The sequence below is a fragment of the Dictyostelium purpureum genome (genome assembly GCF_000190715.1).
Source record: "Dictyostelium purpureum unplaced genomic scaffold DICPUscaffold_14, whole genome shotgun sequence".
NCBI classification, from domain to species: domain Eukaryota; phylum Evosea; class Eumycetozoa; order Dictyosteliales; family Dictyosteliaceae; genus Dictyostelium; species Dictyostelium purpureum.
In genome coordinates, this window is record NW_003519351.1 from 18,271 (window position 1) to 45,480 (window position 27,210).

General features: G+C 26.0%; 8 protein-coding genes across 8 annotated transcripts; 3 read left to right on the forward strand and 5 right to left on the reverse strand.

Moving 5' to 3' along the window:
* Positions 1-90: 90 nt before the first annotated feature.
* Positions 91-4,423, reverse strand: DICPUDRAFT_45078 (uncharacterized protein). The gene is made up of 2 exons (XM_003283801.1): positions 4,276-4,423; positions 91-2,132 (listed from the first exon to the last, which is right to left on the reverse strand). The coding sequence occupies exon 2, from the start codon at positions 2,008-2,010 to the stop codon at positions 160-162; it is 1,851 nt and encodes a 616-aa protein (XP_003283849.1). The 5' UTR covers positions 2,011-2,132; positions 4,276-4,423; the 3' UTR covers positions 91-159.
* A 649-nt stretch (positions 4,424-5,072) lies between these two features.
* DICPUDRAFT_91189 (uncharacterized protein) lies at positions 5,073-6,089 on the forward strand. Its single transcript, XM_003283775.1, has one exon. It carries the CDS (start codon positions 5,154-5,156, stop codon positions 6,042-6,044), a length of 891 nt encoding a protein of 296 aa, XP_003283823.1. The 5' UTR covers positions 5,073-5,153; the 3' UTR covers positions 6,045-6,089.
* A 102-nt stretch (positions 6,090-6,191) lies between these two features.
* On the reverse strand, positions 6,192-7,339 carry DICPUDRAFT_91190 (malate dehydrogenase). Its single transcript, XM_003283802.1, has one exon. The coding sequence runs from the start codon at positions 7,322-7,324 to the stop codon at positions 6,272-6,274; it is 1,053 nt and encodes a 350-aa protein (XP_003283850.1). The 5' UTR covers positions 7,325-7,339; the 3' UTR covers positions 6,192-6,271.
* Positions 7,340-8,044: 705 nt separating this feature from the next.
* Positions 8,045-8,690, forward strand: DICPUDRAFT_26622 (uncharacterized protein; the record flags this gene model as incomplete). The annotated part of the gene is made up of 2 exons (XM_003283776.1): positions 8,045-8,194; positions 8,424-8,690. The coding sequence occupies 2 exons, from the start codon at positions 8,045-8,047 to the stop codon at positions 8,688-8,690; spliced, it is 417 nt and encodes a 138-aa protein (XP_003283824.1).
* Positions 8,691-9,041: 351 nt separating this feature from the next.
* Positions 9,042-11,707, reverse strand: DICPUDRAFT_147561 (uncharacterized protein; the record flags this gene model as incomplete). The annotated part of the gene is made up of 2 exons (XM_003283803.1): positions 9,042-11,438; positions 11,516-11,707. 2 exons carry the CDS (start codon positions 11,705-11,707, stop codon positions 9,042-9,044), a joined length of 2,589 nt encoding a protein of 862 aa, XP_003283851.1.
* An 870-nt stretch (positions 11,708-12,577) lies between these two features.
* DICPUDRAFT_147562 (uncharacterized protein) lies at positions 12,578-17,911 on the reverse strand (the record flags this gene model as incomplete). The annotated part of the gene is made up of 2 exons (XM_003283804.1): positions 12,578-15,638; positions 15,708-17,911. The coding sequence occupies 2 exons, from the start codon at positions 17,909-17,911 to the stop codon at positions 12,578-12,580; spliced, it is 5,265 nt and encodes a 1,754-aa protein (XP_003283852.1).
* Positions 17,912-20,005: 2,094 nt separating this feature from the next.
* Positions 20,006-24,733, forward strand: DICPUDRAFT_93545 (uncharacterized protein; the record flags this gene model as incomplete). The annotated part of the gene is made up of 4 exons (XM_003283777.1): positions 20,006-20,144; positions 20,228-21,649; positions 21,692-23,974; positions 24,047-24,733. The coding sequence occupies 4 exons, from the start codon at positions 20,006-20,008 to the stop codon at positions 24,685-24,687; spliced, it is 4,485 nt and encodes a 1,494-aa protein (XP_003283825.1). The 3' UTR covers positions 24,688-24,733.
* A 476-nt stretch (positions 24,734-25,209) lies between these two features.
* On the reverse strand, positions 25,210-27,038 carry DICPUDRAFT_26531 (uncharacterized protein; the record flags this gene model as incomplete). The annotated part of the gene is made up of 3 exons (XM_003283805.1): positions 25,210-25,487; positions 25,578-26,787; positions 26,853-27,038. The coding sequence occupies 3 exons, from the start codon at positions 27,036-27,038 to the stop codon at positions 25,210-25,212; spliced, it is 1,674 nt and encodes a 557-aa protein (XP_003283853.1).
* Positions 27,039-27,210: the final 172 nt, after the last annotated feature.

Below are 27,210 nucleotides of genomic sequence, written 5' to 3' on the forward strand. Positions count from 1 at the left end.
CCATTTTAGTAAAAAATAAAAAATATTTTAGAAAAAAGAGAAATAATAAAAACAATGTTTTTTTTTAAATAAATATTATTTTTTTTTTTTATTAATTTTAATTTAAAGTTTTTATAATTTTAAAATTTTTAAACTATAGATTTCTTTTTAATGAAATGATTATTTTCTAAAAGCAGTTATACCAGCACATGATAAAATTAAACCAGCGCCTAAAAATGTTATCCAATCAATCTTTTCACCAAGAAAGGCAATTCCCCAAATAAAGGTGAAAATAATTTGAAGATAATTCATAGCGGCGGCTTTTGCAGCTTTTTCTAATTGAATACCTCTGTTTACAGCACCTTGAGCAATGGTACCGAGAACACCCATTAATGTAATATAACCCCAAGTTGAAAGAGATGGCCATTTGAAGAATTGGAATATAAAGGAGGATGGTAATGTAATGATTACAGCAATAGCAGAAAAGTAGTTTACTAAAATGAAAGGATTAACAGTTGGACCAACTTTTCTAACAGCAATATAAGATACAGCAGTAAAGAAAGCGCCTCCAATACCAATGAAAATATATAATAGCTTGCTTGGATCATTTTGGGCATTACCAGCAGTATCACCATCACCATGGTTGTGGAAAAGGAAGGATGGTTTTGAAATGATTGTTACACCACACAAACTTAAGAAAGCGCAGAGTGCTTCGATTGGACCCCATTTTTCTTTTAAAAGAACGGCTGCCAATGCGGCAGTGATAACAGGACTTGTGAATGAAATGATAACTGCTTCGGAAAGAGGCAAAACATTGATGGTATAGAAATATGCAACTAATGAAATGGTACCTGAAAGACCACGCAAAGATAAGAATAAACGGAATTGTTTTGGACCCAAAGGATTGTCTCTGATTGAATATAGAATTAATATGCACGCGATGAGACCATAGACTGAACGGAAGAATGCAATTTCGAGTGATGATAATTCTGTTGAAATTTTTTTAACAATAAAAGCCATAATTGAAAATAGAAAAGCACTTAAAACCAATAATATAAGACCTTGATTTTTAATCCAAAATTTCATTATTTTAGTGTGTTCTTGAACAACTTGAATATCACCATCTGTTAAATCTTCATCTACCATTTCATCTGCACCATCTGGGAAACCATCAAACTGCTCACTATTACTATTCTTTTTATAATCTTCTAATTGAATTTCATCTTTTTCTGTGAGGTTGTTTTCGATATCATGGTGATGGTGGTGATCATAAAGATCTGGTGGGGGTCTGCTGATTTCTGATGAAACTGTTAAAATCATATGATTTTCAGATGCAACACTATATAATAATGGATTAACAAAAAGTTGACTAAGCTTTAAACCTGCACTTGCAATTGAACTTGATGAACGATTTAAAGCTGTTGAACGATTTAAGGCGGTTGAACGATTTAAAGCTGTCGAACGATTAAGACCTGAACGTCCATGAGAGTTTGGTACATTATTTGATGATTGTTTTAATAATGATTTACTTGAGGATGCTAAATCATTTTTCTTTAACAATGACTTTGTGTCGCTGGAATCTGATTGTTTACCAAGATCAATATTTTCAAAATTTGTATTATGGGTACTTGAAGTTAAAATTGCAGATCCAATTTGTTTGAAATCTTCTTCCTCTGCTAATTCGCTCTCTCTGATAATATCTTTAATTATATGGGATGGTGTTGAAGATGCTTGATTTGGTGATACTAGAATTGGTGTATAATTATCATTTGAATTTGTAACACCAAGTGTATTTGGAGGCCCTGTTGTATTCTTTATAGCATTACTACTTTTATTGATTGGACTTGTAGTTAATGATGATGTTGATGATGTTGAAGTTGATAACCCACTTTTAATTGGAGATAATGATGACATTCCTATACCTGAAGATGAGGATGATGAAAGTGGTGGTATTAATCCATATCCATTTTTATTTATATTTGAATTTATATTTGAAGATATATTTGGTGAAGTTATATTTGGTGAAGTCATATTATTATTATTACCACTATTATTGATACCACTATTATTTAAAGCCTGAGGTGGTTGCTGTATTTGAGGTGGTTCGTTTATATCTATTAAATTTTCATTTTCTGTAATTGATAACCTTCTATCTTGTGAGCCATCAATATGATTATGATTATAATTATTACTATTATTATTATTATTTTGAATATTACTATTATTTGTATCCATCTTTTATTATTTAATTGTTATAAAAAAAAAAAAAAGATTTGAAAATTTTAGTATTTTTTTTTTTTTATTAAAAAAAAAAAAAATTTATTGTATATATACAAATATTATTTATTATTACTATTTTATTAATATTAATATTATTACTATTACTACTATTATTATTATTATTACTATTATGTTTATATACAAATATTATTTATAATTTATATTGAATATATTTTTATTTTTATTATTTTTATAAAAATTAATTAAATTATTTATTTATTTTTTTTAATTCTTTCTGAGATTTAATTATTATATTATTAAATTTTAAATATATATTGTTTTTGGGGTGTATATTATTATTTAATTAAAACATATGTGTTAAAAAAAAACAAATAGTATTTAAATAGTTTGAAAGCGTGTGGTAGTGTGGTGAATGTGTGTTTTTATATTATTTATGTATGTATGTGTGTTTTTTTTTTTTCGTTTGGTTGTATGTTTAATATGCACAAAATTGAAAAGAATATGATGGATCTCCCTTGTGATAAAAATAACAATAAAAGCAAAAATGACAACAAAAGAAAAAGTAATAAGTTGAAGTCTGGTCAAAAAAAAAAAAAAAAACAATTTATACGATTGTTTACTTTTTTGTTAATTAATTTTTATTTATTTTTAATTATTTTTTCACTACATTCCCTAAAAGAGAAGATGTAAAATATTATATATTTATAAATAAAAAAGCATACACAAAAATGGGGAAATAAATAAATTAAAAAATAAAAAAATAATTTACCTTTTTTTTTTTTTAATTTTTTTGACAACTGAAAAAAAAAAAATAAAAAAATAAAATAAAATAAAATGAAAATTATTTATAAATAATGTTTATGATATCGCTGGTTTAAATTCCGTTGTTATTGTTTTTTTCTTTTTTCTTTTTTTTTTTATTTTTTTTTATGACACAATAAATGACCGAAAAAAAAATTGGTAATGAAAAAAATAACAATATAAAAAATTTACGATAACTAATTAATGAAAAATAAAAGATAAAACATGCTTATGTTTGTGTGAGAGTGGGTATGAAAAAAATGAAATTATTTTTCATTTTTCATTTTTTTTTTTCTATATAATATATATGTATAATAAATATAAATAAAAATAATTATAAATAAAAAATATACCTTTAATGATTTTACAACTTTTTTTTTAAATAAAATGATATCAAAAAATTTTAACCAGTGTTTTATAGGAACTCCTAAAAAAAAATAAAATAAAATAAAATAAAAAAAATTGATATTTTTAAAAAAAAAAAAAAAAAGAATCACTAAAGAAGCCACCACGGCTTGTGACATTTATTGTGTGGGAAAAGTTAAGATACCAATCACCTTGGTATTAATTGCACCAACATATTGGGTTTTTTATTATTTATTTTTTTATTACAAAGTTATCATAATTTAATTCAAAAAAAATAATAAATGGTAAATAGAATTTTTTTTTAAAATTTTAGTTTTATTTTTTATTATTGATATTATTATTTATTATTTTATAAAGTTGGAATATTGACTTCTATTTTTTTTCCTTTTGTAATTTGTAAAACTTCGTCAAGAATTTGTTTTGAATCTTTTGATTTGGCATCAATAGTGTGTTCACTACCATCGACTAGAATAACAAAAAAAAAAAAATAAATAAAATTAATATGATTACTTTAAATTATTATTTTAATATTTATAAATTATTATTATTGGTACATACGTGATTCGACAACAACTTTTGGTTCACCTTTATTTTGTTTAATATGTTCAATAACAAGAGAACTGTTCCAAAATTGGAATGGTTCTAAATATCTATATTTAAAATTTCTAATGATAAAATAATACATTAGTAAAAGATTTAAGGTTATCTAAAAAATCTGAGATTCCCAAATTATTAAAGTTTATAATAATATTAAAGTTATTATTGTAATGTTATTATAATGTTATTATAATGTTATTATAGTGTTATTATAGTGTTATTATAATATTATTATAATGTTATTATAATGTTATTATAATGTTATTATTATATTTTTATCATCATTGTCACTGTTATTATCATTGCTATTGTTATCGATGTTGTTATTGATATTGATATTGATATCGTTATGATCATTGTTAGTGTCATCGCTATTGTTATTGTTATTGTTATTGTTATTGTTATTGTTATTGTTATTGTTATTGTTATTGTTATTGTTAATTTTTAATATTATTCATATTTTTCATCTTACTCATATTATTCATATTGTTATTGTATGGGGGTCGTAGATTCATATGACCCATATGAACAATATGATCCACATTATTCATAATATTATTGTTGTATACACTTATACTATTATCATTTATCTATACTATTAAATTCATATTTTGATAAATTATTTTATTTATGATATTTAATTGATTTCTTTTGAGATTTTGAAATTTACCTAACACCACTAACATTTTTACCAGTTTTAACTGAAACAATTGTAATTTTTTTGGCATCATATAAATAAATCTTTTCCATTGAAAAAGCTTTTAATAATTCTGCATATGTTCTTGGTTTTGGGATTTCTAAAAATTTATAAAATTTTTGCATTGACATTTTGTTCTATATATATGTATTGTTATGTTTGTTTTGTTTGTTATTGATTATTTGAATTATTGTAATTTACAAAATTAATTTATTTTTAAATATAAACAACAAATAATTTTCGTTTTTATAAAAAAAATGAAAAAAAATTTTAAAAAAATTTAAAAAAAAAAAATAAAAAAAAAATAATAAAATTTAATCAAAAAAAAAAAAAAATTATTTCATGAGTTTTAAATTAAAATTTTTTCCTTCTTTTTTTTTAAAAATCATCACACACATTAAACACACATTAACCTTTTTTTTTATTTTATTAAATTTTAAAATATCGACATTATAAATATAAATAATAAATAATGTTTTTAATTAAAAGTAATAAAAATATTTTAAATAATAATTTAATTAAACCTTTAATTAGATGTTATTCAACAAATACCACCACCAATAATGAATCATTAAATAGAATGAAAAATAAAGTTTGTTTTGTAACTGGTGGTGCATCAGGAATTGGTTTAGGTATTGTTGAAAAATTTGTAAAGGAAGGTGGTAAAGTTGCTATTGCCGATTTAGATAAGGGCAAAGCAGATGTTGAATCAAGTAGATTAAATAAATTATATCCAGGATCAACTATTTCAGTAGGTGTCGATGTTGCAGATGAACAACAAGTTCAAAAGGGTATTCAAGATACTGTTGGTTCATTTGGTGGATTAGATGTTGTTGTATCAAATGCTGGTCTTCAACATATTGAATCCATTGAAACTCTTGACTATTCAGTTTGGAGAAAGATGATGGGTGTTCATTTAGATGGTGCTTTCCTTTGTACCAAACATGCCATGCAAGAATTCAAAAAAGATGTTAAAAGAGGTGGTACCATTCTTTACATGGGTAGTGTTCACAGTAAATATGCATCAGAATATAAAATTCCATATGTAACTGCTAAACATGGTCTCGAAGGTTTATGTCGTGGTATTGCTCGTGAAGGCGCTAAATATAATATTCGTGCAAATTTAATTTGCCCAGGTTTTGTTTTAACCCCATTAGTCCAAAAACAAATCCCAGATTTAGCAAGAAAATTCAACATGTCCGAAGAATCTGTTGCCAAAGATATTTTATTAAAACACACTGTTGATGGCGAATTTACAACCGTTGAAGATGTTGCCGAAGTTGCTGTTAACTTTTCTGCTATTCCAAATAAATGTTTAACTGGTCAATCATTACTTGTTTCACATGGTTGGATTATGGAATAAAATAATTAAATAAAAAAATATATGTAAATTCCTTTTTTTCTAAATAAATTGTAACAAAAGAATCAAGTTTTATATAATCATTAATATGACGATTTTTAAATACAAATAATTGGTAAACATTATTGTGATACTGTTTTGTTTTTTTTTACAAATTTTTTTTTTATTTTAACAAAAAAATTATTATTATTATTATTTTTAAATGATTTTGATTAGATATATTTTATAGTTTATGGTAATAATTCTTTGATGGCAGTCATTTCTTCGACTAATTCAGCACGAGTTTTTTCGAATCTTTCTTTTGAGAATTGATCTAATTGAAGACCTTTAACGATTTCGTATTTACCATTTGGTGAAACAATAACTGGGTATGAGAAGTATAAACCTTTATCAGCACCATATTCACCTTCAGAGTAGATGGCCATTGAAGTCCATTGACCGTTGGTACCATAGGTCCAATCTCTCATGTGATCGATGGCAGCTGAGGCAGCTGAAGCGGCTGATGAAAGACCACGAGCAGCAATAATAGCGGCACCTCTTTGTTGAACGGTTGGGATGAAATTCTTTTTAACCCATTCATCATCATTGATGATTGAGGTTAATGATTTACCATTGATTGAACCAAAGTTAATATCTGGGTATTGGGTGGCAGAGTGATTACCCCAAATACAGAATTTTTCGATATCGGTGACGGATGAACCAGTCTTTTCGGCTAATTGAGCTAAGCCTCTGTTGTGATCTAAACGAGTCATAGCAGAGAAACGTTTTGGATCGATGGATGGAGCATTACGGGCAGCAATTAAAGCGTTGGTGTTGGCTGGATTACCGACAACTAAAACTCTTAAGGTATCTTTGTTGGCGTTTTTATCTAAGGCTTTACCTTGAACAGAGAAAATTTCAGCGTTGGCTTTTAATAAATCACCACGTTCCATACCCTTTGATCTTGGTCTAGCACCGACTAATAAAGCGTAATCAGCACCGGCAAAAGCACGATTTGGGTCGTCAGTTTGAACGATACCTTTTAATAATGGGAAGGCACAATCGTCTAATTCCATTGAAACACCTTTAAGAGCGTTCATGGCTTGTGGTAATTCTAAACATTGAAGAATGACTGGTTGATCTGGACCTAACATACTACCACTGGCAATTCTGAATAATAATTGATAACCAATTTGACCACTAGCACCAGTAACAGCAATTCTGACTGGTTGTTTACCTTTGGCATTAACAAAAAGGTTTGAGGCAGATGAGAAATTACGAACTAAATATCTGTTCATATTCATTTTTTTATAAATAAAATTAATGTTTTATTAAAATAAAATAATAAAATAATGAAATGAAAAAAAAAAAAAATTTTAAAAAATTAAAATTTTGTAAAAAAAATAAAAAATAAAAAAAATAAAAAAAATTAAAATTTTTTTTATTTTTTCTCTAATTTCATCATTATTGCACTATTGAAGTTAGTAAATTAGGAAATTTATTTTTTCAATCATTTTTACATTTTAATTATAATTATATAAACATTTAAACAATATAAATTTAAATTATGAGTATTATTATTATTTTGGTATAAATTTTAATTTTTTTTTTATTTCGGAAATTAAATTTTTTATTTTTTATTTTTTTTTGTATTTTTGTATTTTTATTTATTTAATGTAATTATATATTTTTATTTTGTGTTTAAAATAACAATGGATTAAAAAAAAAAAAAATTATTTCAAATAAACAATATTTTATTTCTTTCTTTTATTTTTTTTTTTTTAATATATACTTTGCCTAATTCCAGTTTTTCTTTAAATTTTTATTAATTTTTTTTTATAAAATTTTTTTTTTTTTTTTTTTAAAATTTTTTTTTTAAAATTAAAATTTTTTTTTTTTATCACAAATTGATATATAACACTAATAATTTTGTATAATAATAATAATAAATTAAAATAATTTTTTTTTAAAAAAACATTTAATCGATATCTCTATAATATATATATATATAAAAGTTTAATAAAATGGCATCAGTTCCACGTAATTTTAGATTATTAGAAGAATTAGAAAAAGCAGAAAAGCAAGGTGGTGATGGTACAGTAAGTTATGGTCTCGAACACCCAGATGACACTTATTTAAGTGAATGGATTGGTAGTATTATTGGTCCAAGAGATGTATATATCTTATGAAATATCACAAATCAAACTCTATACACATACTAATATATTTTTATTATTTACAAACCAAAATTTTACAAATAAAAATATCAAACTATTATTTCATTCAAATATTACTAAAATTTTAACAACAAAAACAATAAAAACAACAAAAACAACTATCAACAACTTTCATCAATAAATAATAACATTATTAATTGAACCATTTAAATAATCAATTTATTAGACTGCTTTTAGTGAAAGATTTTATAGTTTAAAACTTCGTTGTGATGAAAATTACCCACAAAAAGCCCCAACTGTTAAATTTAGTACTAAAGTCAATATGACATGCGTTAATCAACAAAATGGTGTTGTCGAACCAAGATTATTCCCATTATTAGGCAATTGGAACTCAAATACTAAAATTGAAGATATTTTAACAGCCCTCAGAAAAGAAATGACAACAGGTTCAAATAAAAAATTACCACAACCAGCAGAAAATACTGAATATTAAAAATAAAATATAAAAAAAAATAGATAAATATAATATTTATAAATAAAGAAAATAAAAAAAAATCATACCAAATCACTTATGTAAATCATAGCAAAAATTTTAATTAAATTAAATTATGTTTGTTTTTGTGGAGATTAATAAAAGTTAAAATAATGGGTATATATAGAATGGTTTTTATAGAATGGTTTTTTTATTTATTTTTTTTTAAAATTAAAAATATATGTATATATAAAAATTAATTACTATATAATATATCATTTATTTATTTTTATTTTTTTTTAGTTAATATTATATATCTATTTTTTATATTATTCTATGGATGGTTTGTTATTATATACATTGTCACATTATTTACCAATCACCAGCTATTGAAAGACCTTTTGAAATTGTTGTGGTTGTTGTGGTGGTTGTTGTTGTAGTGGTGGTTGATGATGATGATGATGATGAAGAGGATGAGGAATTATCTGCCTTTTCATTTTGATTTTCATCATTTTGGTTGTCAATTTCATTATTAGAGAAAAAGTTTTTTCCAATTGCATCCAAAATCCCTTTTACTTTTTCATTATTATTGTTATTATTATCATTGTTGTCATTATTACTATTATTATCATTATAATTATCATCATTATTATTGTTATTGTTATTGTTATTTGGTGGTGATAGGGCCAAAGTTTGGTTATCATTATCATTATTATTTACATTATTATCTCCAATTAAAGTATTTACAGAGTTATCTAGAGTTAATTGAGGTTGTTGAGAAAGATTATTACTAATATTGTTATTATTATTATTAGTAATGTTATTTATAATAATAGTTTTGTTATTATTAATTTTTATATTTATATTGTTATTTATTATAATTGCACCACCAGAAGTATTGATTACAATGTTATCATTTGATTTTTTTACTCCACTTGATGATTTTAAATTACTATTACTACAAATTGGGCTAGGTGGATTGGTACTTGAGGAGGTGGTTATTGGTTTACCAACAGAGTTTGGTCTTTGATTTGATTTGTTTCTATGATGTTGTTTAATATTGCTGCCACTACCAAGACTATTGCTATTGGTGGATGTGGTATTCATAATGTCTTTAAATGAGTTGAAGTCAAAGCCGCTACTTGTTGAACTATTGCATGATGAATGGGAGGAGTGTCTTGAATGGGATAAAAAATTTTTGCCACTGGCGTTACTAACTTTGCTGGTTGTGGACTCTTGATCAAGGAAAGGTGATGGTGAAATTGCATCGATGGATTCATCCTCATATTCATATTCACCTTCTCTACTAAAAACTGAGCCTTCACTTCTAAGTTCAACATCTAAGTTGCTATGAATATCATCTACAACCGATGTTGATACTGTTGCACAGTTTGAATAACAGTTTTTTTCACTTTCAGAATCTGTAATCATATTTGGGGTTTTATTGTTGCTATTATTTGCTAGTTTATTATTGTTATTTGTAGATGTGTTTGTTGTAGTTGTTTTGTTGCCACTATTTTCATCCAGAGGTTGTTTATCTTCATAGTTTTCAATTTTGTTTTTTATGTGATTTTGGTTTGAGGGTTGTTGCTGGGGTTGTTTTTCTTTATCTACTTGTTGTAACATGGCTGAAAGGGGATCTAAACCTAATAAGTTTGGAGATGTTGTTGTAGTTGTTGTAGTTGTAGTAGTTGTTGTAGTTGTTGTGGTGGTATGATGCTTTGAAAGAAGGTTTCTACCAGAGCCACTACCAGATGGTGAGGTTTTAATACCAAAATCAAAGGATTCATTTAAACTTTTCTGATCGTCTAAATCGCAAAAGAGTGAGCTTTTAAAAATGGTATTGTTGTTGCTGTTGCTGTTGTTGTTACTATTATTACTTGGTGATTTTTTTAAAGTATTGGTTTGTTCTCTATTTAAAAGTTCATCAGTATTTTTAATTATATCATCAATTGAGCTTGGTGAGGTTGACGTAAAATTATTAAAGATATTTGAACTGCTAACACTATTATGACGAGATGAGGCAGATGATGATGTGTTGCTATTGTTACGGTGAGAATGGCTTTGATTGTGGGAGTTCTTTCTACTTGAAGTATTATTGCCAGTGGTATTCTTTTTAACTTCATTGTTGTGAGTAATTAAAGAAAGTCTAATGGCTTCAGTGAGCATTAAATTTTCGAGTTCATTTTCGCTATAGTTACCAGAGAAAAGATCGGTAAAAGATAAAGCTGCCTGTTGAGAGTGTCTATTGGCCCCATTGTTTGAACTATAGCTGCTTGGATTAGTGCCACCATGATGATTATTGTTAATAACTCTTGAGGAAGGTGATGTGGTGGTGTTGGTAGTGGTTTGAATTTTAATTGGGTTAGAGTATGGAGACATTGATAACTCTGATATTTCTTTTGACGAGAGTTGTTTAGGTGGTGAGTTGGGAATACAATGTTGGGTTGGTGATCTTGAAGTCGAATAATTACTAAAGCTACCAGGATTGCTGGGGTTATTTATGTTAATATTAGGGTCATTGTTCTTCTCCATTTCTTCTTTTCTCATTTTAATCGTCAACTCTACAACTTTAGCTTGTTCAATTTCATCCCTTATAATTTCCTCCCTTGATAATGGTCCCGTAAATAATACTTGATATCCTAATTGATTACAAAATGGACATGAAATACTATTGGCATCACTACCTGGCTTTTTAATTTGAAGATAACATTCTGTACAAATTCCTTTTTTACAACATTTAGATCTATTTAAACCACCACTATAAAACTAAAGAGTTATAAATATTAATATTAATCACATGATATATTGCTATTATAATTCTTTCCATTTCTATCTATACATACCAATAAACAAATAGGACACTCTTCTAAATTTGGTCCCTCGTCTTCTGCACCTTGTGTTAAAGGTGCTATCTTTTTTTCCGCAATTAATTTTTTTATAACTTTGCTATCCCATTCGCAATCTTTATATAAACCGCTTGGTATGTATCTGGTATCGCTGTTATCTCCACTTCTTTTACTGCTGTTATTTCCCATAAATTTTATATATTAAAATTCTATTTTTGTTTTTTTTTTTTTCTTTTTTTTTTATAGTTTATATAAAGAAAAAAAAAAAAAGCGTTAAGAATTTTTTAATTATTTAAAAAATATAATTATTATTGTATAAAAAAATATCACAAAAATATATTTATTTAAAGCACTATTGTACTTTACAATTGTTTATACTTAAACAAAGTAAGAAAAAAAAAATTTTGTATTGAAAAAAAAAAAAAGAAACAAGAAAATGTTTTAAAAAAAATAAAAAAATAAAAAAAATCTTATTATTAAAAAAAATTATAGTTTTTGAAAAAAATTATTATTATTAGGTAATTATTATCTGCAATTGTCTACTAATTAATATATAAATAATTATATAACAAATATATAAATATTATCACACAAAAAAAAAAAAAAAATTATAAAAAAAACAATTAAAAAAAATTATTAAAATAAAAAATAAATTAAAAAAAAAAAAAAAATTAAAATTAATTTTTTTGTTTTTTTTCATTTAAATTTTATTTTTTTTTCTTTTTTTTTTACAACTTTAAAAAAAAAAAAGGATGTTTTATATCAAAACAGCCCACGTCGGTGTTCCAAAAGTTTTAGTCTTAAAGCATTTTTAAAATAAAAAATGAGACGATCAAATAATAATTAATTATAAAAAATATGAAAAAAAAAAAAAAGAAAAAATTTTAATTTTGATTATTAAATAATAATTATTATTTTTTTTTTTTTTTTTTTTAATTTATTTATTGTTTTGATCAAATAATTCAAAATCACAATTTTTTTTTTTTTTTTTAACAATAATATTATAAATCAATTAAAAGTTGATTATAAATTTATTTTAATATTTATTTTATAAATTATTTATTTATTTTTTTTTCTGCCTCTTGTGGTTGTAGTTGTGCCAGTATTTACATTTGAGGTTTTTGTTCTTTTTTTGGATTGTTTAATTTTTTCATCAAAGTCAGAGTTTTCATCGTCATTACTATTATTATTTTCGATTGGTTCTAAATTAAAAATTGGTTTTCTATTTCTAGTCGATCTACTGGTTGATGTTGATGCTGGTGTTGTATTTGATTTATTTACAGTTGATTTTGATGATTTGCCTCTAGATTTAGATACCTTTGGGGTTTCTTCCTCTTGTTCTTCCTCTTTCTGTTCACTATCACTATTTTCAATGTTTTGTTTTTTGGATATTCTACCCCTAGATTTAGATACTTTTGATGGCTCCTCTTCTTTTGGTGTTTCATCGTCATTATCGATAAGGTTTTGTTTTCTTGATGGTCTTCCTCTTTTTGATTTAATGGTTATATTCTCTTCAATGTTTTCTTTATCTTCCTCTTCATTATCACTATCTATAATCTTATCACTTGATTTTTCGTCAATAATATCACTTTTAATATTCCATTTGCTGGGTGTGGTTTCAATATTTGGTAAAACTATATTTTTTCCAAGTGGTGCCATTTTAATTGGAGTTGTTGATGGTGGTGTAGTATTATTAGAGTTATTGTTATTATTATTATTTGATTTATATGGTGAGGGTGAAATAGCTGATGATGATAATGATGATAATGGTATACCACCAATACTGTGTCTCATTGATGGTTTTAAAATTGATTTTGGTGTTTGAGGTTGGTTAAATAAACTATTCATTGGAATTTTATTTGCACTGCCACCACTATTCATATTATTTGATTCATTTAAAAATTGAGAGGTAAGAGATGATTGACCAGTTAATGGGGTTTTGGATGGAGTGAAAGAAAGTCTAAGACCTTGGGCGAATGGTTTTGAAATTGGTGTACGAACTGCTGAGCCAGGTAATTTAACTCTGCTTGGTGGAACTGCGAAATTGGTTTTATCGATTTTGGCGGGTGTTTGGAGGTTAGTATTATTTACAGATGGTGAGTTTTGATTTGGTATAATAGATAAACGTTTAGCCGGAGTTCTAACTGGTAATTTAGAAGGTGATTGAAATTGTGGTTTTCTATTTTGATTGTTAAGATTTCTCATATCAAATTCAATTTCTTTCTCTAGTTGACGATTGTTTGAAAGGTATTCTGTCATTTCTTTTTTGTAGTCTTTAAGTAACTCTTTGAGATATACCATTACCAATTTCAAATGCTTGGATCTCTTCTTTTCTAATAAATGTTTAAGTTCAATAACAATTGGTACAATATTTTCAATAACATTCTTTTTGAAGATATTTGTTAATAATTTACTCTTTGCGGCTTCCTCGGCAACTTCTTTTGGTGTAAGGTCATCTTCCTCGGTAGATTTTGATTGGTGGAGTGCTAGTTTAATTTCTTTACATGCCAATATCGAAAGTGTATCGTGAATGACACCATTGCAATCTTCAAGATTGAAACGCTCTTCAGAAATCTCTGATAAAATTTCGTGGCATAGTCTACTCATCAATTGGAATTTATGTTCGTCACGCATGTTGTTTAAAAAGGTTGAATAGATTTGCATTCTCTTTGAAAAATTGTCAGAACCAGAAAGTTGAAAAGCTTCACCATTATTATTTTTTGCACCACCTAATGATAATGAAAAGGTTGGATTGGCAGAGATTTGATTGTAATTTGGGTGAGCTTTGCAATTATTTAAAACAAAAATTGATTCGAGGAAGTGAGTGAAAAATACATTTCCATGGTGATTTGAGTTTGCTGTGGAGGTATTGGACGCAGAGGATGTGGCCGATGCAGCACCACCATTACTACCATATTTAACTTGTAAAACATTCATTAAGCAATAATTTGCAAATTGCTTAACAATTGGTGAGGGATCAACAAGTGCCTCAACAAATCTAAAGAATAATGATCCTTTCCATTTGACATAATCTTCTTGTAAAAGACGTGTTAAGAGCACTAATGTTTGTCTACGTACCATTTCACTTGGATCTCTAAGACACATGGCAATGTTTGGAATATAGTTATCAACCAATTGGGTGTAACGAATACAAAGGTCACACATTACAACCATAACATTATTTCTAATGATTGGAGAGTCAGATATCTCTAATTCTTTTGCAAAGGTTGCAATACACTTCTTTGCCAATCTGTCATCACCTAAACAAAGTTTACCTAATGTAATGAAAGCATGGGCCCTAATTGAAACTGGAATTGTTCTATCATCCTCAGTTACCATCAAATCACTGAAATCATTATTATTTGAGATGGTTGTAAGTTTTGGTGCAATTAAAGCCTGTACAACAGTTTTTAAACGTGTTGGAATTTTAGCTTGTGGTATTTGAATAATTTCACCAATTGTAAATAAATATAAACCTAATTTTTCTTCGTTATCTACTTGTTCCTCCTCTTGCTTTTCGTCTAGGGAGCTACCTTTGATATTGATATTTGGTAAGGCGTACAATGATAATCTTTCATCACAAATTTGTAATATTTTCTTTGTCCATTCGGCAATTGCAGTTTGAAATTGACTTTTGTTATCTTTAAATGTTTTATGAGTTAATTTGACTAGAATATTTAAAAGTAATTGAGTGATGATTGGTTCATAAGCGAATTGTTTAATTTTGGCATAGATTTCATTGAAAAGTAATTTTGAATTTTCAATTGAAAGCAATGGACATATTGTTTCAATTACCAATAGTATACAAGACAATAATGTTACTCTGTCTTCATGTTTGGAATCTGATAAACCTTTTTCATTGACTGAATCTTTATATTTATTCCATGCACCAATGATTAAATGTTGATCCAATTTCTCTGGACAACAATATGCAATCTCTGAAAATAAGGTCCATCCGCCAATAATATTATCTTCTTTTGATGATTTAATAATTGATTGAATTGATTTAATAATTTGTGGTGTAATTAGTTTTTTTGATGACATTAAATTACAAATTTTATGTAAATATGGTTTCATTTCGACACTAATATCATGTAATAATACCCAAATAAATTCATTACTAATAAAAAATATAAAAAGTTAGGATTTAAAAATAAATATTAATATTTAAATAAAAATTAATAGTTACCTTTGTGGATTTAAAATTGAATTGAATAAAATTTCATTTATGGAGTCTAAAGATTTATCGACTATGGTTTGTTCTCTATCGGTAATTAATGGAATAACTGCTTTTCTCCAAGTATCAACTAAAACAAGATCTTTTGGAAAAGTTAAGAGTAGTTTTGAGAGAGTAATAATAACTTGTTTACGTACTAATGGTGATGAATCTTGTGAACTCTTTAATAAAATGTTTAAAATTGGTTTGGTTGCACCACTTTGACTACAAATAACATCTAATACTTGAAGTGCAGATTTTCTAACTTGAGCCTTTTCATCTTGGGATCTTTTTGAAAGGAATGATAATAAAGATGGTTTTTTCTTATTACTATTTCTGACATTATCATTTTCATCATCTGAATCAATTTGAGTATTATTACCATTGTGATCTAATATGAAAACCTTATTTAAATGATTTTTGATTAATTTGATAATTTCTGAATCTTCAGATTGATCTTCGGAATCCTCCAAAAGAGTTGATAAGCATATTAAGGCTTTTGAACGTACTACTGAAACTTTGTCAGATGATCTATCAACTAGAATACCTAACAGCTGTTGTATCAATAAATCTTCTTTAAGTGTATCACCAAATATATCTTTGAAAATTTTAAAATTGTGGAGCAAAGCCAAAGATACCTCGACAGAGAATGATCTAAAGTGAGATTTAACATTTTTTGAATAAGTGATGAAAAAATTGTCCATAAATCTTTGATGAGAGTAGAGATGAGTTAATAGTTTGGATACACTAGTAACAGTTTGGGTCTTGTATTCTGAACGGTCCAATACTTTCATACAAATATGTTGAATTAAAATATAAATGTGGTCATGAGTATTTCTATTTGGAATTAATTTGCTAAAAATAAATTCTAAAACCAAGTCACGATCAAAAATTAATGATTTTGGAACTTGTGGTGGAATATTTGTACCAGGATTCATTGAAAGAGTTGGTAGAAATTCTTTTAAGAGTATTGAAAGCACAACCGGCAAAGGAGCATGTCTATTCTCTTCAACAAGTACTGATAATGCTTCGAATGCCAACTTAATAACTTCAATTTCATTTGAATCACTTGCTGCAGTCCTCTTTCCTTTTGCTTTTGGTTTTTTAAAATTCTGAGTACGTGCCAATTGGGTAATTGATTCTATTGCATTACATAATGGTTCATTATGATTTGAAAAATCAAATCTATAAAATGACCATGATAAATCTTGTAATAGTAAACCACACTTTTTAAACCAAATTTTTTCATTATTCTGAGTTTTTGATTTAGAGCCTCCATCTTCCTCTTGTTCATCTTCTTCCATTTCATCATTTTCATCAGCAGTACCAGTTTCTTCTTGTTCATCCTCTTCCATTTCAGTATCACCATCTTTTTCTTTCCCTTTTCCTTTACTCTTACCAGATTTGTTCTCACTAATGACCAATGTATTGGGACTTTTAACATAAAGCAACTTCATTACTGAACGAAAAGCAAATGGATGGAACAACTTTCTTTCCAATGTAATCATACGGACATATATAGAAGCAGCATTAAACCTTTGTTCTTGATTCTTTACTGATGTTGTATTAATTATCCAGTATAAAAATACAATTAAATGTTCACTTGAAATTTGATTATTTTGCAAAAACTCTTTGAAATCGTTATTAATCTCTTCTTTACCATTTCTGTAATATTTAATTTCATTTTTTAATTGTTGTTGTTGTTGTTGATCTTCTTTTTCAATTTCATCCTCTTTTTCTTCTTCGTCTTCGTCTTGATCGACATCTTCATCATCATCACTTTCAATTATCTTCTTTTTACTTGCACCTTTTTTCTTTCTACCACCTTTCTTTTTTTGCTTTTGTTGTTGTTGTTTCAATAATTTTAATTTCTTTTTTCTTTCCTCTTCCTCCTGATTAGAATCGACCTGCTCGAATGGTTCAGGGTCAAACTCGGGTATAGATATGGATCTAAGGCTCTTTAATATTGCTTCTAACTGTTCATTCTTTATTTTACTCGTTACATGATCTAATATATTTCTAGCTTCTTCTGACAATAGTTCACCTTTCCATATTTTGTCTTTAATCTCGTCATCAATATCTTGTAACGGTATTTCTGAAATTATATTTAATCCATTTAAATTATTTGATACATTATTTTGTGTTGAAGTATTTTTATTTTTATTTAATCTTGACATTATTATGTATTAACTATTAAATACATAAACTTTAAAATAATTGGTATATTAAAATAAAAAAATATAAATTACAATCAAAATAAAATAAAAAATATATGTGTATATACAAATTGGTTTATATACAAGAAAAAAAAAATAATGAAATAAAAAAAAAAAATTATTTTTTAAATTTAAAAAAAAAAAAAAAAAAATTAATAAACCAAAATAAGCGCGAAAAAAATTGATTTTGGTTGTTTTTTTTTTTTTATTAAAAAAAACCTTTTTCAAATTGATTCCAAATTTGTTATTATTTTCTTTGAATTGGCTTTACTTGATCTTTTTTAGGTCATTGCACAAAGCATCTTAAATCCTGACTAGTTGAAAAAAAAAAAAAAAAAAGAAAAAAAAAAAAAAAAACCATTTCCATTTAAAGACAATAATCTATTTAAATCAAACAAAAAATAATTAATTCATGACCCTAAATCTTTTTATATTTTAATATGGAATTAAATATATAAATTAATCACACAAAAAAGAATTATTGTTGTAAAAATTAATTAAATTTATATTAACCCACACCCAAGGGAACTACACTCTAATCAAAAAAAAAATTTATCATACAACAAAATACCACACACATACTTTAAACCCACCCACTTTGGAGATAAAAATAACAAAATTCTTTTTTTAAAACCGATTAAGATATAAAAATTATTTATATATCCATTATTTCTATATTTTTTTTTTTTATTTGTATTTTTTTTTTTTTAAAATACATAAAATAATACAATCAATTTACTTTTTATCATATAAAATTTATAAAAATATTAAAATAATAGAAATAAAAATATATAAAAATTAAAATCATATAGTAGTTTAATAATTAAATATGTAGTGTATGATACCCAAAAAAAAAAACTAAACAAAAATTTAATATAATTATACATAATTGTAAACAATTAAATTTTAAAATAAATAATAAAAATAAATTTAAATTTGGTATTGAAACTAAAAAAAAAAAAAAGTTGTGATTCATTTTAGTTGCTAAAAATAAAAAAATAATAAAAATAAAAATAACTACATTCCTACCCCAAAAATAATAATAAAAATATCATAACATATCATATTATATAATAATGATTTAATATTAACAAACAATAACAAAAAAAAGATAATATAATTAATATAAATATTTAATTATTTATTATAATTTTAGAAAAAAATAAGCTAATAATAAATTTTAGGAAACTAATATAAAACTAATATAATTTTATAAATAGCATGTATAAAATATCTTTTTTTTTTTTTCTCTTTTTTTTTTTATTTTTTTAAATCATTTCATACACACACAAATAAATTTTTTAAAACAGCCAGAAATTTTAAAAAAAACACTCAATTGTTGTGATTGTTATTAGTAGAGAAGCAATATCAAAGAAAAAACCATCATCGTGTGTGATATTTTTAATGCGCACACTCACAAAACATTATTATTATAATAAGTGAAAAAAATTTTAAAAAAAAAAAAAAAAAAAAAAAAAAATATTTTTTAAATAATTTTTTTTTTTTTATATTTTTCTATAATTTTTTTTTATTTTTGTTTTATTTTTTTTAATTTTTTCACACACATAATAAAATAGAGAAAAAAGATTTCTTTTTTTGTTTTTTATTGTAATAGTAATTAATAAATAAAATAAAAAAAATATATGATATTAAATCAAACAAAATAGAAATTTTAGAAAATATAAATATATATATTTTTTAGAAATATTACAACAAATATCATATATTTTTTTTTCTCACACTTATGATTAAATTAATTTATTTAATTTAATTATAGTAACACATTTTTAATATATATATAAATCATATACTAGTTATATATATACAACTTTTTTTTTATTTATTCTTTGTTATATAAAATATTTGTAAAATAATAATAACAGAATTTTTTTTTTTCTTTTTGTATTTATAGTAATTTTTTTTATTTTTTTAAAAAAATAAATAATCAAAAAAAAAAATCAATATCATCAAGTAACAAATATCAAATACAGTAATATATTTTTTTTTATTATATATATAAATATTATTATCTATAAATAAAAAAAACAACAAGAAATGTCATCAATTGAAAATCTATCACCATCAGCTTTAAATAGAAGAGGAACATTCTCAAAAGCAAAAAGCTTTAGAAGAGCAGCATTAAATCTAGATGTTCAAGGTTCCTCAGGACAACCACATGTTTTCAGATTTTTAAGTATGTATCATTTTAATATTTCATTTGAACTATAATTTTTGATATTTGTTACTAATATTTTTTATTTTTTAAAAATTTATTAGATGGTGAAGAATATTCAGGGCCAGAATTAGTTGAGGCTATTAAGCCAAATAATATCAATACAGAATCAGAAGAATATAAGACACCATTGTTTTTGGGAGCAAATGGTACCCTTTATAATAAATATTATATAGCAATTAAATATATTGGTATCGATGACAATAACCCACCAGCAGGTCTATCACCATCATTATCCTCTTCATCATCATCTTCTTCTTCATCATCAGCATCACCATCATTAACCTCACCAACACCAAATAAAAATAACGATATTGGAAGTGTAAATAATAAATCACCATCATCAGCAACAGTAAATAAAACCTTAAAAAAGAATAGTCCAAAAAACGACCTCACACCCTATCTTAGATTTAATTCAACAGACCAAATTTATAATTCATTTCCAGACTATCAAGCTTATGACGACTATATAGATTATGAACAATCATTAATTGAATGGAAGAAACAAGTAGAAGAGAATTTAGGTGTAGTTCAATTACCACACAGTATCGGTAGAACCTATGGTAGACCAAAGTTACAACAAGAACGTTTATTTAGAAAAAATTCAGAAGCATCAAATGACGACTCACTCTCATACGATATGGAGAGAAAATATACAGATTCTGACATGAAAGATATGTCTTCAGTAACCGATGGTGATATAGATGGCTTATCTGGTACAGGTGGCGAAGATTCAGTAAGCGGTAGCGGTAATGTTAATCATAATAGTGGTAATGGACGTGAACGTAGTAATAGTGACACTAGTACTGGCTCATTCGATGGCACCCAATTAGACGGCTCTAATAGTCCAATGGATGGATCACCCAGCACAGGCTCATTGGCTAGTATCATTGCAAATGGTACTCGTAGTAGAAGTAATAGTGGCGCATTTATAGATCATAGAATTCAACGTTCAAATTCACTTTCACCAAAACATACATTGCAAGGTCGTCTTGGAGAATCTGGCGAACCATATGGTAAAATGGGACGTACTGGTAGCTCAATATTTGAAGAAAACACCATTCTCAACAAAGATCCATGGGATTCACAACTCATTTTAACAGAACCAATGCCCGAGCTCTTTAGCACCTTTGAAGAATATGAATTTGCAATGAGAAATTGGTCAAACGAAGTAATCTCCAAAACCTCAGTTCTCCCACCACATCCCAGCCAATTCATTCAATTACCCTCAAAAGATAAAAGTGACCAAACTACAAACCAAGAATTGGGTGAATCTACAAACAAATATATTGATGTTGATGGTTTCGATGTAAATAAATCAAAAGAAGAATGGATTCTTCGTCCAATTGTACGTCCAATTGTTACAGAGGAAACTTTAATTTTTAATAGAATTTTATCAAATTCAAAGCTATCATGTGGCCAATATTTAAATCTTTTCAATATTAAGGATCATCTTGACAATCCAAGTACCAGTGGCTCATCAGTAAACAATAGCAATAATAGTTCAGCCAAAACAAATCTATGGAAAACTTTACCACAAGAAGATAGACTTAAAATTACAGAAATTGTTGATCAATGGTATAGAAAAAAAATGCTTGTTCAACGTCAAACAGCATCAAGTTACCGTGGTGGTTTATGGTCAAATCATTTATTAATGCCAACAATTCAAAATGGATGGAAAGAGTCAGTCACAAAGAAAGGTAACCTTTTACCACCATTAACTCTTAAAGCAGTTCGTCGTTCCGATATCAATAGTGAAGCCGATGGTAAAAGAGTCGAATATAATTATCCAATACCAGAGTTACCAATCAACTTTAGCAAACTTTTATCACCAAATATGAATTTACAATACTATTTAGTTTTAGAAAACCAACAAACAAATCAACCAGGCTCATCAGGCGCAGGCGGTAGTGGTATTGGTGGTTCATCAGGCGGCAGTGGTAGTGGTCTTAGTATTAGCGGTGGTGGTAGTAATTCATCTATCAATTCATTCACTTCAACTACACTTAGCAATATTTCAAGAGAGGATAGAAAACAATACCTTAAAACTCTTCAAGCCTATGAATCTAGACTTCAATTTAGTTTTAGATATGATCATCTAAACTCATGGTCTGATGGTAGAATCACACCAACCGAATTACAAGAAAAGAAAATGGAAATCGAATCTATTGTAACACAACCAGGCTTTGATTTACAAAATGGTGTTTGGTCCCTTATTAATAATGCTTCACAATATTTAGATAAATTCCAAGAGTGTTTCGATATGGGCGACATTCGTTTATTTGCACCAACCATTCCAATTATTCCAGCAATCATTCCACAAATGTTATTAAATACAAGTTCATCTTCATCCTCACCAAACAGTGTTAGACCAGCCCAACCATTATCACCACATGTTAGTAGTTCAATGTTAGGATCACCACCAACTCGTACAGGTTCAACAGGTTCATTTAGTTTTGCAGGTTCACCAGCTGGTAATAAGATGTCACCAAATAGCAGCCATAACAATATTGTTATGCCAGGTACATCATTAGATTCACCACGTTCACAATCACAATTAGCCGCAACTGTTGAACGTAGTGGTAGTCCAAGAAGTGGCTCTCATGCTTCAGGCAATGGTCCAAGTATTTCTACAAATATTTTCCTTGGTCTTATTAGTACAGATTCATTCCCAATTCTTTTGAAGTTTATTGATTACGTTAATAATCCATTATCATTATCAAAGCTTTCAACATTAGTAATTTTAACTCTCTCATCAGAACTCAAGGGTACAATGGTAATCGAAAGCATTTTATTCTCCAAAGATTTAAATTCACTTTATCGTATGGCCAAAGCTATTTCATATTTTGATGCAGTACCATTGGATCTTTTCCCATATCCATCACATCTCAATGAAATGCTCACACCATCCATTGCTAAAGGCTCAACTCAAGAGGTAGTTAGATTAGTATTTGTATATTATTATTTAGGTATTATTCAAGAGAGATTAAATTTCTATTGTAATAATGTCGGCGTTTTAGGTTTTATCAATACCTCAAAGAAAGATGCTGCCGAAAGAATTGGCATTCAATTCCAAAATGACAAAGATTTCCTCTATAAAATATTTAGAGCACTCGGTAGAAAATCAATTGAGGTTAGCAACTGCTTCCTTTTCGTTTTAATCCAACTCATTAAAATGTCAGAATCACCAACTGTTCACTCATTATTAAAGAAAGATCTTTTAACTCATGTCCGTGATTTATCACACTCCAAATTTGCTCACTCTCAATTTGCTGCCAAAAGAATATTCCAAATTCTTCAAGAGGATCCATGGAAAGAATTTTTAATTGCTTGTTATACCGAAAGTATTAAAAAGCTCGAATCACAACATCTCACCGATTTAACAACTTGTAAAGAAGATGGTAGTAATAGTCTTTTTGCTGAATTGGTATTCCAATTCTTAACATCAGTTTTAGAAAATGTTAGTGGCTCACCAAAATCACTCTACAAATTCATATTGAACGATTTCATTTTCTTCCAACTATATAATTTAATTGTAAGATCTAAAAAATTCACTCAAAACGTTGAATTGGTTTCAAGATTATTTGCTAGTCTTTGTAAAGTTTTATCAAAATTCAATTTATTTAAAAACAACGAATCAATTAAAAGTGGTGGTAAAAGTGACTCAAAGAAATCTTCAACTGATGACGGTAATAATATTCCAATTTCTCCAACTATATTATTTGAAATTATTTCATTTTTATCAAATACAACAAATGATAATAATAAGTATTCTCAAACAATTAAAACAAGTAAGTAATAAACTATAACAATAATAATTTTAATTATGGTAATAATATATATTAACTTTTTTTTTTTTTTAGATATGTTAATTTCATTGAGACACATATTAAAAGTACAAGAAATTTTCGAAACTATCAAAAAAGAAGAAAAATTATTTAAATTTTTAATTCCATCATGTAGAGATGGTAAGAATCCAGAATTCAATCGTAATAGTTGGAGATTATTCTTCCAAATGATTAGATACCATCATGGTCATATAGAATATTTAGAAAAGAGCAAATATTTAATTGCTTTCATCGATATTATTACATTAAATGCTGGTAATGTGGTCCTAACCAATTCACTTCACTATTTAACCAAATTATTTTCATTATTCCAATATGAAACAAGAAAGAATGTTATTAGACCAGTCGGCTCAAACCCAATCGATACTAAATATGTAGAAAAAGATGTTAAATCCTTGGTTAGTTTTTATGTAGATAGACATTTATTCATCAAATTCCATATGATCTATAAAAAACTCATTGATTCAACCGATGCCTCAGATTCAAAATCAAACGATGTTGACCAACGTTTATTAAATGTACTTATAACTCTCTATAGAGTAATCGCAGTTGTACCATCTTGTCAAAAATTAATGAAGGACTCATTAAAACATTCAGAATATAAAAATGGTATCATTCAAGTATCAAAATGGTTCTCTCCAAATTCTATAAATTAAATAATAATAAATCCATTAAATAAAAGTATAAATAATAAACTTTACCAAAAAAAAAAAAAATTTAATATAAGATTTATATTTTAAAAGATAGATTTTTACCCAAAGTGTTGTGGAATGAAGATTGTAGTACAATCATTTTATTATTGAGGAGGTGCGAATATAAAAATCATCAAAGGTATAAAGCACCGTTATAATAATTTATTTATTTATTCTTAAATTAAAATATAAAAATTTTGGATAAATCCAAAAATAATTTATAAATCTGTGAAAAAAAAAAAAATAGAAAATATAAATAAAACTACAGCCTTTTTTTAAACTTTATTATTTTTATAAAAATGTTATTAAAATTTCAAATTCAACTATACAAAAGAATTAATATAGAATCTATTTTGGAATTTTTTATATTTTTTTTATTTTGTATACTAATAAAATTTAATAATTATTATTTATATAAAAAAAGAATAGAGTATAAAAATTCGAAAAATTATTCATTTATTTTTTATATAGATATTATTTTATATTTCACATTTTAGATAGGAGTTTTAAGTTTCTTCTTAATATTTTCCCAGCAGGGGATTTAGGTAGACTATCAATAAAAACAATACCACCATTTAACGACTTATAATGTGAAATCTTTGGGTTTAACCATTTATAAATTTCATTTTTAGTTGCTTTTTCGTTTGGTTTTAAAACAATAAAGGCTTTTGGTGCTTCCCCATTTTCAACTGATGGTACTCCAATTACACATGCTTCTTGGACTTTAGGGTGACTTAATAAAATAGACTCTATCTCGGCAGGTGCTACCTACATAAAAACAATCAACAAATAATAAAATAATTAATAAAAAATAATAAAAACAATAAAAATAAAATAAAATTAATTTTAAAAACTTACCTGATAGCCATAGCTTTTAATTAAATCTTTTATTCTATCGACGATATATAATTCACCATTTTCATCGAAATAACCTATATCCCCAGTCAATAGAAATCCTTCATCATCGAAAGTACTATTTGTTGCGTTTTTATTATTATAATACTCCTTCATAATATTTGGACCTTTTAAGCATATATGACCTATTTTATTTACATCTAGGTTAACACCGCTGTCAAAATCAATAACTTTAGAAATCATATTTGATACTAAATTACCAGATGATGAAGTTTCATATTTAAATGGATTTGTTAAGGCAACCGCAGATGATTCTGTTAATCCGTAAACCTGTCTTACTTTAAGGTTTTTAATGGGTTTATTATCTTTGTTGATGGATACCCCAATTCTCATTTGAAGATCTTTTACAATAGTCTCTGGAAATGGAGCCCCTCCAGAAATGATTGATTTAAGCGAAGAGCAATCATGCTTTTCAACTAATAAGGATTTTGCTAAATCAATACCTATTGTGGGGATTATAAAAGCAAATGTAATTTTTTCTTTTTCAATTAAAGTTAATAATTTTTTTAAATTATAATTGTTAAAAAAATATAAACAACATCCATATGCAATGCAGCATAAAAATATAGTTATAAACCCAAACATATGATACATTGGTATGCAACTAATGATTTTTTGAGGCTCTGTGTGTTTTGAATACTCAGATACTATCACTTGTTTAATACTTGCTACGCAATTTGAATGAGTTAGACAAACACCTTTGTAATTTCCTGTTGTACCACCCGAAAATAAAATGGCTGCTATATCATTGTCTGATTCCACTCCTGCTAAACTTTCATTATATATACCATCATTGTCCATAAAGCTATTAATATGTATTATATTAAAAGAAGATTCTGTAGAAAGTTTAATATTTTGATCATTGTCACAATCGTAAATTAAAATAAGTGCACGACACTTAGGAAATAGATCTTTGATATTTTCTTTAATTCTAATATAGTTTGAATAGTTTATAATAATAAACTTTGGTTCTACTGTCGATAGTGTATTTTTTATTTCACTTACCGTACTATTGGGATTGATTTGAGAAACAATACCTCCACCTAAAATTACACCCAAAACACAATATGTATATTCTAATATATTGGGGGTTATTATTCCTACTACATCCCTTTTATTTATCTCTTGTAGATTAAATCCTTTTGCTACCTATTTAAAAAATCATTTTATTAGATTAATTATTTTACACTGAAATTTTTTTTGTTTTTTTTTACCTTTTGAACAGCATCTATTAAATCATATGAATAAATACTTTTTAAATTTCCATCCTTTAAAATTATTTTGTTTTCCTTTTCTTTTAAGGAAGTTATTATAAAATTTGATAAATTAATATTATTTTCAATAATTATTTGGGGATGATCTGATTTAAAATAAATTTTGTTATTTATATATACTTTCATTTTTTTTTATTATAAAAGTTTTTTTAAAAAATTTTATAATTGTATGTAAATTAATATTTATATTAAAATAAATATTTTTTTAAATTCGTTTTGAAAAAATATAAGTCTTATAAAAGTTTAATAAAAAAAATCAAATATTATAATTATAGGTTATATTTTAAAAAATAAATAA